This window comes from Cherax quadricarinatus, chromosome 54 (genome assembly GCF_038502225.1).
Source record: "Cherax quadricarinatus isolate ZL_2023a chromosome 54, ASM3850222v1, whole genome shotgun sequence".
Taxonomy (NCBI): domain Eukaryota; kingdom Metazoa; phylum Arthropoda; class Malacostraca; order Decapoda; family Parastacidae; genus Cherax; species Cherax quadricarinatus.
In genome coordinates this window covers 23,839,119-23,852,447 of record NC_091345.1, presented here as the reverse complement: position 1 = coordinate 23,852,447, position 13,329 = coordinate 23,839,119, and the positions used below count along the sequence as shown (strand labels likewise).

Below are 13,329 nucleotides of genomic sequence, written 5' to 3'. Positions count from 1 at the left end.
ACAGTGTCATCAGCAAAGAGGGACTGTGACAACGAGTAATGTATGCAGAAATGGTAAGGATCCGTCTCCACATTCTGGTGTTAACTGTATAGAGGACTTGACCATGATAAGTGAGTCTTATGAAGTGAGTCAGGTTACAACTCTAAACAACAGTGACCAAGATATCATCCACTTCTCCATGGAATCATCTACATATCCGAGGCAAATGATGTATCATGGGATGATGTTCTTGAAATGGTCTCTCCCAAGGTGTTCTAAATAGAGGTTTGCTGAAATTGCTCTGAGTGGTGACCCTGTAGCCAGTCCTAATTTTGTTTGTAAATGTTATTGCTGAAGGTGAAGAGGTTGAACCTGACACAGGTTTCCACCAGCACTTTATTGGCCTAATAGAAAACTGCTGTTAAATTTTAGAGGTTTATTAGAATGGTATAATTAATTAAAAGATGATACAATGGTAGTTGTATTCTCTTTGATGGAAGATGTACCTCATGTGATTGGTTCTGTGATTACTGGGAGATGCACTTCATGTGATTGCTTCACTGGGAGATGCACCTCATGTGATTGCTTCTGTGATCCTTGAAAAAAAAAGAGAGAGAAACTATGGCATGTTATCAGATTGTTGTAATTATTGGTGTATTTAATAATTTAGTGGATAAAACATTGGTTGTGGTATTCACTTCCACAGGAGATACCATCAGGTGATTGGTTCTGTGATCGCTGCAAAAAAAAAGAGAAACCAAAGAGTCCACGCAAAAATCGTCAGATTTATAAGGACGTGTCTGATGATGAGATGGGCTTCGCAGATGTTACTGTTGATGATGAGAACAGGTTAGTGTGGGGCTTATGTTCGTGTTCTCACTACCACCACCATCTCTTCCTCCTTCCCCCTTGTTCTCCTCTCTACATCTTTCTTTTATATCAAAATGCGTATTTTACTCTGTTACAGTTTCCTGTATAAATATACCTTACAAATGTGTATACATTTTAAAATTGGAAAGTTACTTTTTCTCTGAAAATGTGTAAATTCCTTCAGAAGAACATTGACCTGTTTTTGAGTTACAAGTATCAATTCCATCTTGTAGCTTAGATTGAAGCAGCTGTACACATTATACACTCTTGTACAGTATCCATAAAATTATATGCCAGACTCTCAGTAGCAACATGTATGCCCACCCTTGATAATGAGAGATGATGCTCTGAATAATGAAAGTAGTCACCTCATTGGCTCATTTTGGGCAACTGAAAAACTCCATAGAATGGCTAATAAGAGGTGCCACTCTATATGCTTGTGGTGAAAGAGCTGATATTTGTACAGAAAGCTGATGCAGCCATGTAACCTAAATTTGCCCAATAAACAATGTTGCAGCGAGGAGAAGGCTGGAGGCAGTGGAGATGTCATGTCTGAGGGCAATGTGTGGTGTGAATATAATGCAGAGAATTCGTAGTTTGGAAGTTAGGAGGAGGTGCGGGATTGCCAAAACTGTTGTCCAGAGGGCTGAGGAAGGGTTGTTGAGGTGGTTCGGACATGTAGAGAGAATGGAGTGAAACAGAATGACTTCAAGAGTATATCAGTCTGTAGTGGAAGGAAGGCGGGGTAGGGGTCGGCCTAGGAAAGGTTGGAGGAAGGGGGTAAAGGAGGTTTTGTGTGCGAGGGGCTTGGACTTCCAGCGGGCATGCGTGAGCATGTTTGATAGGAGTGAATGGAGACAAATGGTTTTTAATACTTGACGTGCTGTTGGAGTGTGAGCAAAGTAACATTTATGAAGGGGTTCAGGGAAACTGGCAGGCTGGACTTGAGTCCTGGAGATGGGAAGTACAGTGCCTGCACTCTGAAGGAGGGGTGTTAATGTTGCAGTTTAAAAACTGTAGTGTAAAGCACCCTTCTGGCAAGACAGTGATGGAGTGAATGATGAAGAAAGTTTTTCTTTTTCGGGCCACCCTGCCTTGGTGGGAATCGGCCAGTGTGTTAATTAATGAAAATAAAAAATATTCATCAAGCATATGAAAGTTTGGAAGGAGGGGGTAAAGGAAGCTGTGTGTGCGAGGGGCGAGTTAGATATGAGTGAGTGGAGGCAAATGGTTTTTGAGTTAACATGCTGTTGGATTGTGAACAAGGTAATATTTATGAAGGGATTCAGGGAAACTGGTTAGCTGGACTTGAGTCCTGGAGGTGGGAAGTACAGTGCCTGCACTCTGAAGAAGGGGTGGAGATATGTTTCATGTCTCTGGCAAGACAGTGATAGTGTGTGTGTGATGATGAAAGTGTTTCTTTTTTATTGGGTCACTCTACTTTGGTGGGAAATAGGAAAAAAAAGATGTTAGGGTCGGTTCCTAAAGGTTGGGTTTCTGAAAACTCCATTTTTTCTTATAGGCTGATGTGAAACATAAACCACTTGCTTGAACAGTCCTTCCATCTGGACGATAGGTGGGTGTATGATGCTATGTAAGGAGTATCACAGTCACTGGCCCTACAGTTCTCAGTTACTAGCAGCACTGTTCACACTGTACTTTTACCTAAAACACTAAACACACTATGACACTATATAATATATTCGCTGATAAATTCTTTCAGAACCTCATAAATCATATAAAGACTTAAGTGTTGTTTACAGTGAAGTGGAGAACCAGGACTCTTGCTTCGTGTGTGAGAAGCCTGGTCGGCTCATCTGCTGCGACACTTGTCCACTGGCCTTCCACCAGGCCTGTGCAAATCTACGCAAAATTCCTCAAGGAAACTGGTCATGCCATCACTGTCACTCTAACCCACCTATCAAAGGTAAACTTGATTACTGATTAAATTGAGATTGAGGGATGCAGTAGACTTAGTTTTATAGAATGGAGAGGTTAAATACAGCTTGTGCGGTAAACATTTACTCCTGGAGTTCCTTGTGTGCTACATCTTGCTTATATTTGCAGTTAGATAAGTGTGAATTTATGAAGTTCCTTGATGTCTGTAAAAGTTTTTAGGTGTCTGTCTCTGTTCTCTTATTTTCCACTGTGATATGTTATCGTTTTTGTGGTCATGCATTTAATTTTGATTTCATCTTATAAACGTATTGTATTTTGAATTTTCATGATCATATTTTTTTCCAAATATCTACATTGTTTCAGGTTGTCTGCATAATGCAGGCTACATAAGGATGCTATGTTCCTTCAATATATTAAACAGATAAACAGCACAAAACATTGGTGCATACACACTTATTATCACCCACTTTTCACATCCGACCCTTATTTTAATCCTTATAATCCTTGAATTTATACATTTATATTCCTTCTCTCTCCATAACTGATCCTTCAACATTATTGCTACCCCTTCCTTAGCTCTAAGTCTCTCAGATACTCATGACTTAATCCCATTTATTTTTCCCCACTGGAACTCCCCTACCCTCTTCAGCTTTGTTTCGCTTAGGGCTAGAACATCAAACTTTTTTTCATTCATAACATTAGCAATCATTTCTTTCTTTCATGCACATTCAAACATCTCAATTTTATAAAGTTTTTCTTTTCCTTCTTTTTAGTAGTTTATACAGGAGAAGGGGTTACTAGCCCATTGCTCCCGGCATTTAATTGCCTCCTACGACACACATAGCTTATGAAGGAAAAATTCTGTTCCACTTCCCCATGGAGATAAGCAGAAATATACAAGAACTAGGAAGAAAATAGAAGAAAACCCAGAGGGGTTAGTATGTATGTATGTATATGCTTGTACATGTATGTGTAGTGTGACTTAAGTGTAAGTAGAAGTAGCAAGACATACATGTAGCTTTGCATGTTTGTGAGACAGAAATGGACACCAGCAATCCTACCATCATGCAAAACAGTTACAGACTTGCGTTTCACATTCATTTGGTAGGACGATAGTACCTCCCTGGGTGGTTGCTGTCTACCAACCTACTGCCTATATGGAAGATATATTACAGAAATAGAGATGATTTTGATTGGTTTTAGTACTGAAAATAGCTTAAAATTGAACTCAAAGAAGCATAAATGTTTTTGCCACTGTTCAAGAGTAAACAAATGACGTCACACGTCCAATACACGGCAGCTGGTGGGTCTAATGTGCGTTCATGATTGTGCTGGTATTATTTATACAATATTGTATAACAGTAAATCTTCTATTTTTTGATGTGAATAAAAATTCATTATATGAATAAAAACTCAAAATGGAATTCATTTGTAAAGCCTGGAAACATAACTAATAAACAGGGGAATTTTAGTTCCAGGAATGTCTTCATTGTTTATTCTGGGCCCTATTTTGAAATTGGATAGTTGAAACGGTTGGCTTGGTGATTTCTTGTGCTCAGTCAATAAAATAGAAATACATAATACTATTGAAATAGCTAAGAATTTGGTCGACTGGAATTGTGTAATTGGCCTAAAATAGTCAAAGTGGGCAAAATCGCCGGTGCGTAAATATCGCTAATGCAGCAAAACTCTCGAGAGCATTATTTCATCAGTTTTCCATCAAATTTCGTACTTTTTGTTTTATTATCTTCAGAAAGATTCTCTACCATTTCATAAGAAAAAGTAACAAAAAAGTTTTTTGAAAATTCTTGGACCCTGTGGACAAGTTTCAGATTGGGGGTGTAGACTCTGAAAGGGTTAAGATGAATGTTTGTGTATCATTACAGTGGGTAGTGATGATTCATCACTTATTGATTAACCCTTTCAGTGTCAGTCCCATAGTACTACAGCTTGAAAGCCAGTGTTGCTCCTGTAATACTATGCCAAAATTTTGGTGCCTTCAGATCTAGCGAGAGAAAGCTGGTAGGCCTACAGTGAGAGAATGGGTCTGCTTGGTCATTGTGTGCAGTATAAAAAAAATCATGGAGCCAGTGGTGCATTCTGGGAACAGCATTTCAGTATGCCTTGTTTTCTATGCATCGTGGTAAAAAATGCCTCACTCCCTGGCAAATTGGGACTCTTCTTTTCCCAGGTGACAGTTCTAACACAGATGGAAGTGTCAGTGAAGATGAATTTCATGGTTTTGAGGAGTTTGTGACCGACAGCAATACCCAGGAAACTAGAAGGAAGGAAATTTCCGTGTGGGTTGGTGGGAAAGATGGTATGGGTAATATTACAATTGGGATGGTATATACATGTACATGTGGTAGCAGGTGGTAGTTGTGGTTTTGTAATGCGTCATGTACCCAGGCTGGTAGCCATGCCGCTGACTTAGCACATTCACAAGAAAGGCCAGCTTCAACCACCCACACACCACAATAACCTGTACAACCACAATAACCTGCACAACCACGACAACCTGCACAATCATAAAAACCTGCACAACCACAATAACCCGCCAACAAAAATGCACTGACACCCATTTCATGAGCGAGGAGTGTAAAACAGCGGTGTGTATAACACCATGTTTCAAAGAGTTCCACAAGCTGCAGCACTTCTAGGAATGTATCCAGTGACTCTATATGTGTATATATATTATAGAACAATAGTAATAACTTTTTTTATTGTTGGTTTGTATAAACATGGTTTGTAAACAATATAATGATAATTTTTGTGTGGTTATTGTGTTGCACACAACGAGTGTGTGTATGTATGTATGTATGTATGTATGTATGTATATATATATATATATATATTCAAGGTAGTAGGTTGGTAGACAGCAACCGCCCAGGGAGGTACTACCGTCCTGCCAAGTGAGTGTAAAACGAAAGCCTGTAATTGTTTTACATGATGGTAGGATTGCTGGTGTCCTTTTTTCTGTCTCATGAACATGCAAGATTTCAGGTACGTCTTGCTACTTCTACTTACACTTAGGTCACACTACACATACATGTACAAGCACATATATACACACCCCTCTGGGTTTTCTTCTATTTTCTTTCTAGTTCTTATTCTTGTTTATTTCCTCTTATCTCCATGGGGAAGTGGAACAGAATTCTTCCTCCGTAAGCCATGCGTGTTGTAAGAGGCAACTAAAATGCCGGGAGCAAGGGGCTAGTAACCTCTTCTCCTGTATATATTACTAAATGTAAAAGGAGAAACTTTCGTTTTTCCTTTTGGGCCACCCCGCCTCGGTGGGATACGGCCGGTGTGTTGAAAGAAAGAAGAAAGATATATATATATATATATATATATATATATATATATATATATATATACACATATATAATATATATATACACATATATAATTTTTTTTTTTTTTTTTCAACAAGTCGGTCGTCTCCCACCGAGGCAGGGTGACCCAAAAAAAAGAAAGAAAATCCCCAAAAAGAAAATACTTTCATCATCATTCAACACTTTCACCACACTCACACATTATCACTGCTTTTGCAGAGGTGCTCAGAATACAACAGTTTAGAAGCATATACGTATAGAGATACACAACATATCCCTCCAAACTGCCAATATCCCAAACCCCTCCTTTAAAGTGCAGGCATTGTACTTCCCATTTCCAGGACTCAAGTCCGACTATATGAAAATAACCGGTTTCCCTGAATCCCTTCACTAAATATTACCCTGCTCACACTCCAACAGATCGTCAGGTCCCAAGTATCATTCGTCTCCATTCACTCCTATCTAACATGCTCATGCACGCTTGCTGGAAGTCCAAGCCCCTCACCCACAAAACCTCCTTTACCCCCTCTTTCGAGGACGACCCCTACCCCTCTTTCCTTCCCCTATAGATTTATATGCTTTCCATGTCATTCTACTTTGATCCATTCTCTCTAAATGACCAGACCACCTCAACAACCCCTCTTCTGCCCTCTGACTAATGCTTTTATTAACTCCACACCTTCTCCTAATTTCCACACTCCAAATTTTCTGCATAATATTTACACCACACATTGCCCTTAGACAGGACATCTCCACTGCCTCCAACCGTCTCCTCGCTGCTGCATTTACCACCCAAGCTTCACATCCATATAAGAGTGTTGGTACTACTATACTTTCATACATTCCCTTCTTTGCCTCCATAGATAACGTTTTTTGACTCCACATATACCTCAACGCACCACTCACCTTTTTTCCCTCATCAATTCTATGATTAACCTCATCCTTCATAAATCCATCCGCCGACACGTCAACTCCTAAGTATCTGAAAAGATTCACTTCTTCCATACTCCTCCTCCCCAATTTGATATCCAATTTTTCTTTATCTAAATCATTTGATTTACCTTTACACACATTCCCAAACTCATCCACAAACCCTTTTGGCAATTTTTTTCAGAATCTCCCATAAGCACATTTAAAAGAAAAAGTAACTGTTAATTTCCCCATTTTGAATTTGATTCCCCAAAATTTAATTTCCCCCCTCTCCCGGCCCGGGGAGCATTTAAAACCCTTTTACAACCCCATCTATAAATATATTTAAAATAAAAAACCCATGGTGAATTACACATCCCTGTCTAAGACCCACTTTTTCCGGGAAGTAGTCTCCTTTTTTCTACAAAACCCTAACCTGAGCCTCAAATCCTTAAAAACTTTTTACAGCATTTAATAATTTTACCACCTATTCCAAAATTTTTGCAAAAATCTCCCAAATTTTGCTTTTTCTATCCACCTATCATGCCTTTTTCAAAACCAAAATGCAAAAAAAACCTTCCCTACCTTTTTTTCAAAAATTTTGTTCACATATAGGGTTTAAAAGTAAACACTTGATCTACACACCCCCTTACCCATTTGGAAACCTCCTTTGCCCATCCGAACCCCACATTCTGTCTTACCTTTTAATTTTTCAATTATAACCCTACCGTTTTAATTTTTCCCTGGTATACTCAGAAAAACTTTTTTCTCTATAATTTTTAAGTCTTTTTGCCCTTTTTTCCCCCATATAAAGGGAAAACATGTTTCTCCCAACCCCCAGGTCCCTTTCCCCTTTTTCATACATTTATTAAAAAAAAAGTACCAAACTCCAACACTGTACCCCCTGCTTTTAACATTTTTTGTCATGATCCCATGGGTTCCCCAGCTGCTTTATTTCTTTTTACTGTTTTCCCCCAAACCACCCCCCCACACTTATATTCTCTCTTTTTTCACTCCAAAAAAGATGGTATACTCCCCCCTGCCCAGGGGCATGAAATTACTGCCTCTGTTTTTTCCCTTAACATTTAAAAATTTCCCTCAAAATTTTTCCCGCCATCTACCTAAAAACCCCCTTTTCCCTATCTACTAACTCCCCTATTCTGTTTTTAATGACAACCATATTTTCCTGGGCTTTTTTAACTTTTTTAAACCCAATTCCAAAATTTTTCTTTATTTTCTTTAAAAATTTTTTGACAGTGCCTTCCCCACCTATCATCCCCCTTCCTTTGCACCCCCTCACCACTTTTTCCCCTTTTTTTTATTTATATACTTCTCTTATAACACTTCTGGTTTTAAAAACCCCTCAAAAGTTACCTTTTTTTTATTATCACACCCTTTATTTCCCATCATTCCACCAATCACCCTTTTTTGCCCTGCCCCCACCCCCCCTAAAACCCACAAACCTTCTCCCCCATTTTTAAATACTGCTTTTTTAAAACTATTCCAACCCTTTAAACCCCCCTTTTCCCTTACTATTTTTTCTTTTCCCACCTTTTTTTGCCAATAGTTGCTTATATCTCACCCAATTTCTCCTCCTTAGTTTATACACTTTCCCCCTCCTCTTACTTGTTGTTGCCCCCTTTCCCTTTTTCCCCATCTACCTTTTTATTTCTAACTGTAGCTACAATTTAAATAATGATCCGAAAACAGTTCCCCCTTTTATAAACATGTACATCCTGAGCCTACCCATCAACCTTTATCCACCAATCCATAATCTAAAAAAATTCCCTTTAAATGCTACATCATCCCTTTTGTATATTTATTTATCCTTTTTTTCATAAAATATGTATTACTTATTCCCAAAATCTCTTTCTACAATAGCCAAAAAAAGGGCCCCCCATTTACATTTACCCGGGCCCCCCAAATTTACCTACTACTCCTCCATAACTTTTTTTCCCCAATTTTAGCATTAAAATTAAACCCACCATTATTTCCCCCCCTTTGATTCAAAATTTCCCATGCATTCATCAACTTTTCCCCAAAAAATTCTCTCTCCTCTACACTTCTCTTTCCCGGGTGCATACACCTTATTATAACCCACTTTTCACATCCAACTTTATTTTACTCCACATAACCTTGAATTAAACATTTATAGCCCCTTTTTTCCTCCCAAAATTATCCTTCAACATTATTGCATTCTTCTTAGCTCTAACTCGTTTAAAACCCCTGACCTAATCCCATTTATTCCTCTCCCCCGAAACTCTCCCACCCCCTTCCCAGTTTTGTTTCACTTAAAGCCGGGAAACCCAGCTTTTCTCATTCATAACATCCACAATATTCTTTTTTAAATATCTGCACAACATCATCCAGGGACATTGGGGATTCCCATTTTGACAATTTTTTCTTCTTATTTTTTTAAATTAATTTTTACGGGAAAAGGGGGTTAAAGCCCATTTTTCCCCCGGCATTTTATTTGGGGATTTACAACAGGGAGGGTTTTAGGGGAAAGATTCTTTTCCATTTCCCTGGATAAAAAAAGGGAAAAAGTAATAAGCCCCAAGAATTTATTAAGAAAAAATCAAAAAAAAACTCAGATGAGTTTTATAAAAAAAATTGTTTTAATGTATGTGTAGTGTGCCCTAAGTGTAAGTAGAAGTAGCAAGACATACCAATCTTGCATATTTATGAGACAGAAAAAGACATCAGCAATCCTACCATCATGTATAACAATCAGGTTTTCGCTTTACACTCATATATTGGGCAGGGTAATATTTATAAAGGGGTTTCCCGGGGAAACCCGTTATTTTAAAATTTTTGGATTTGAGTCCGAAATGGGGGGACAATGCCCAGGGTTTTTGGGCATTGGGGGGATATTTTTTATTTTTATATGAATCCCTTTCTAAACTGTTGTTTTCCCTGAGCACCTCTGAAAAAACAGTGAAAAAAGAAAAAAAGGGGTGAAAGTTTTAATGATGAAACTATTTTCTTTTGGGGATTTTTTTTTTTTTTTTGGGTCACCCTGCCTCGGGGGGAGACAGCCACTTTTTAAAAAAAAAAAAAAATATATATACAGTGGACCCCGGTTAACTATTTTTTTTTTCCAGCAGTATGTTCAGGTCCCAGTACACCAATTTTTTCCCCCAAAGGAATATTGTAATAGATTAGTCCATTTAGCCCCTCAAACATACACGAAAACGCATTTTTACATAAAATCCCTTACAATTGGCCCCATTCGAGGTGATCTTTAAAAAGGGGGTCCACTTTTATATATATATATTGTGTGTGTGTGTGTGTGTTACATTATGCACTGTATTGGTCTAACAGACCCCAAAAATTTCTTTTAAAAAACAAATATTCAAAACTAAAGGGAAAAACGAATAAAAGTAGTAAAAAATAATATTACTGAGTGAGTAAAAATGAAAAGTTGGGGTGTAAGCGTTACTTTTTTGGCATCTTCATGCCCCTCTAAAAGTAAGTATTTATTTTTCTTTTTAACACTCCCCAAAAATTTTTCTGAGATTTTGGGAAAATTTTTTTTTTTTCCCCCCTAATTTTTTTTCAATTTAAGGGGTTTAAGGGTGAAACTGAAAGGGGGTTAAAAAATGATGTATTTTTTTAAAAGATTGTTTTTTAGGTGGCCATGGGTTTAATTTTTTTTTAAACAAACTGTCTTCCATGGAGGCATTTGGGGACCAAAGAAAGAGGAACACATTCCCCCCATCATTCACTTCCCCTCTTGCTAGACCTAATATTTGTAATGATTATACAGTGGACCCCCATAACGATGGGGATCAATAAAATTTTTCCGATACCCGCATTTAATCGGAAAGGCCCCCAGATACCGATTAAAAAACCCCCCCACCATTTTGGGCCAGATTTGGGGCCCCAATTTCACCCCCCAGCCAGCCTAGTTCGCCCATGCCATTTTTACCAGGGGGTTTTCCCAAAATCCAAGCATACATCGAAAAATTTTTGAAACGGTTTTTGCTGTTTCTGGTAAGGGGACCCTTTGGGGCCCCCAAAAAAGCTTTTGAAAGGCCCAAACCCCACACCAATAAGGGGGGAGAATTACCAAAAAATGAAGGAAAAAAGATCATTGATAAGTGGAAAGTGGAGTGCGAAAAATTTTAACCGGGGGCAAAGGAAAAGAAACCCCAACCCAAACCCTCGCTACTATTGTGGGGGCCCAAAAAAGACAATCAAAAGCTGTTCTTTTTAAAGGTTTAACTGTGTTTTTTAAAAAAAGATCGCAAGTGATGGAAGATGTTTAGAGACCATTGGGTGGATAAAAAAAACAGCTTTGCAGGAGATAGCCTCTCCAACATCAATGTAAAAGGCTAGGTTGCATGAGGGTTTAATTAAAAAAAAATGCCCCGCAAAATATGAATGGAGGAATTTTAACCAGCAAAAAGGGTTTGGGTTTGGGGATTTAAGGCGAGTGGCATCCATAGTGTGATAAGGCATGGTGAGGTTTCCAGTTCGGGGCCACAAAGCGGTTTGGGAAAAATGTGCAGGAATTCAAGGAGTACATAGACAGGGAAAGGGCTGAAACCTGAACAAGTGTTTAATTGTGATGGCAGGCCCGTTCTGGGGAAAAAAATGCCAAGCAGGACCTACAATCAGGGGGAAAAGGCAATTTAGGGCATAAGTTTTATGAAAGACAGGCTTACTTTCTCATGTGTGCCAATGCACTGGTGATTGCAAAATGGCCTTTTTTAGGGGGAAAAAACCTGAAACCCCAGGGGCTTTTTGGCAAAAAAGAATGTCCTCAAGGGTAATTTTGTGGGGTGCTTGGAGGGGAAACAGAAAGGGAAAAATTTAAAATTTGGGGCTTTTTTTATAACTGGTTACAACCCTGCATTTGCCCAATGGAAAAAATTACCTAATGGGAAAAAAAATTAGAACTTAAGTGCCTCCCCGGTGTTAGGGGCAAAATTTTCCCTGGTCATCCCAAGGGGCGGGCAGAGCCAATTTTGGGACATGAGTCATTTATGGAAATTTTTTCCCCAAAACCAACTCCCCCCCCTTTCAGCCCATGGGCCCGAGGGTTTTTTCCCCAAATTCAAGAAAAACCCCAAAAAAAGTTTTGTTTGAAAGGTGCTTTGTGACCCGAAACTCCCAAATGACCTTTTAAGAGAGTTTTGGGGAGATCACTTTAATATCCTCAATTTGTAAACCTTTTTAGGGAAGGGGTTGGGAGGGGGGACTAAGAAGACCTTTAACCCCTGCTTGGGAAAAAACTGTCCCGAGTGTGTTTACAAAAAAGGGGTTTTGAAGGGGTTTGGGGGTTTAAATTGAGATGATTATGCCAGTTGAGGGAACCATTGTGGCATTGGGAAAGTCCTTTTTTGGGGTTAGGGTTTGTGGGGGGGATTTGGGAAAAGTTTGGGGGAGGGGGGGACAATGAAGAACTAACCATTTTATGGTAGATCAACCCCCCAAGAGCAAGAGGCCGACCTGGGGGGAAAATGGTTCAGAGGAGGGGAGAGAAATTGGGGTTGCCTACCACAAAGATTGCGAAATTTTAGAAAATGGCTTGAAGTAAAACCCTTTATGGATGAAAAAACCCCCACACAGGGATTAAGCCTTGGTTTGGGGATTAAAAACTTGGGCAAGTTTGGGAAAACTTTAGGCAAGTCAGGAAAACGAGGTAAAGGGACTATGGAAGATATTTTGCGTAAAAAAGTCCAGTTTTAAGCTGGGGCTTGTGGCATTAAAAAAGAAGGGAAGTAATTTCCCCAAAAAAGGGTTCAAAAGTCCCCAAAAGGGGTTCCCCCCAAACACTTTTCACTTTCTCCTCCTCCCATCCCCCTCAATTTATCACCAGGGTTTTTCCCCCTTTAAAAATAAGTGGCCCTGTAAGGGGTTTCTCTTTTTTAGTTTTTGTATTAAAATTTAAATTTCCCTGGTAAAAATTTTTTTTTATACTTTTTTTGGGGGTCTTTACGGATTAATTTTATTTCCATTATTTCTTTGGGGGAAAAATTTATTCAATTAAAAGAATTTCAGATAAAATTAATTCCTTTTTGAATTTTATTAAAAACGAATCCCAAAAAATTTAAAAGTTTTTTATTACTTTCTATCTTCCCAGGGGGATTGTCCCCAGAAAAGAAGAAAAGGAAGGGAAAAAAACAAAAAATAGTAAAGACACAAATAAGGACAAATTTGGGGGCAATAAAGAACAAGGGAAGAAGGAGACAAAAATGTCAAGACTATGAAGGGACGAAGACTACTAAAAAGGGGTGCAAGAGTGCAGAGGTGACAACAAGATGACTAAAAAAAGAGACAAGTTAAAGGGGATATACATCGACGCAAAGAAGCTTTAAAATGTAAGAAT

At 38.7% G+C, this 13,329-nt stretch overlaps 1 protein-coding gene across 1 annotated transcript in view; it reads left to right on the top strand.

Moving 5' to 3' along the window:
* The window catches only part of LOC128699159 (ATP-dependent chromatin assembly factor large subunit), a 90,437-nt gene extending 87,629 nt beyond the window's left edge, over positions 1–2,808 (top strand). The window contains exons 19-20 of the mRNA XM_070096750.1: positions 686–828; positions 2,613–2,808. Of these exons, the coding sequence (XP_069952851.1) occupies positions 686–828; positions 2,613–2,793 (324 nt within the window). The 3' untranslated portion in view covers positions 2,794–2,808. The remainder of the gene's footprint in view (positions 1–685; positions 829–2,612) is intronic.
* Positions 2,809–13,329: the final 10,521 nt, after the last annotated feature.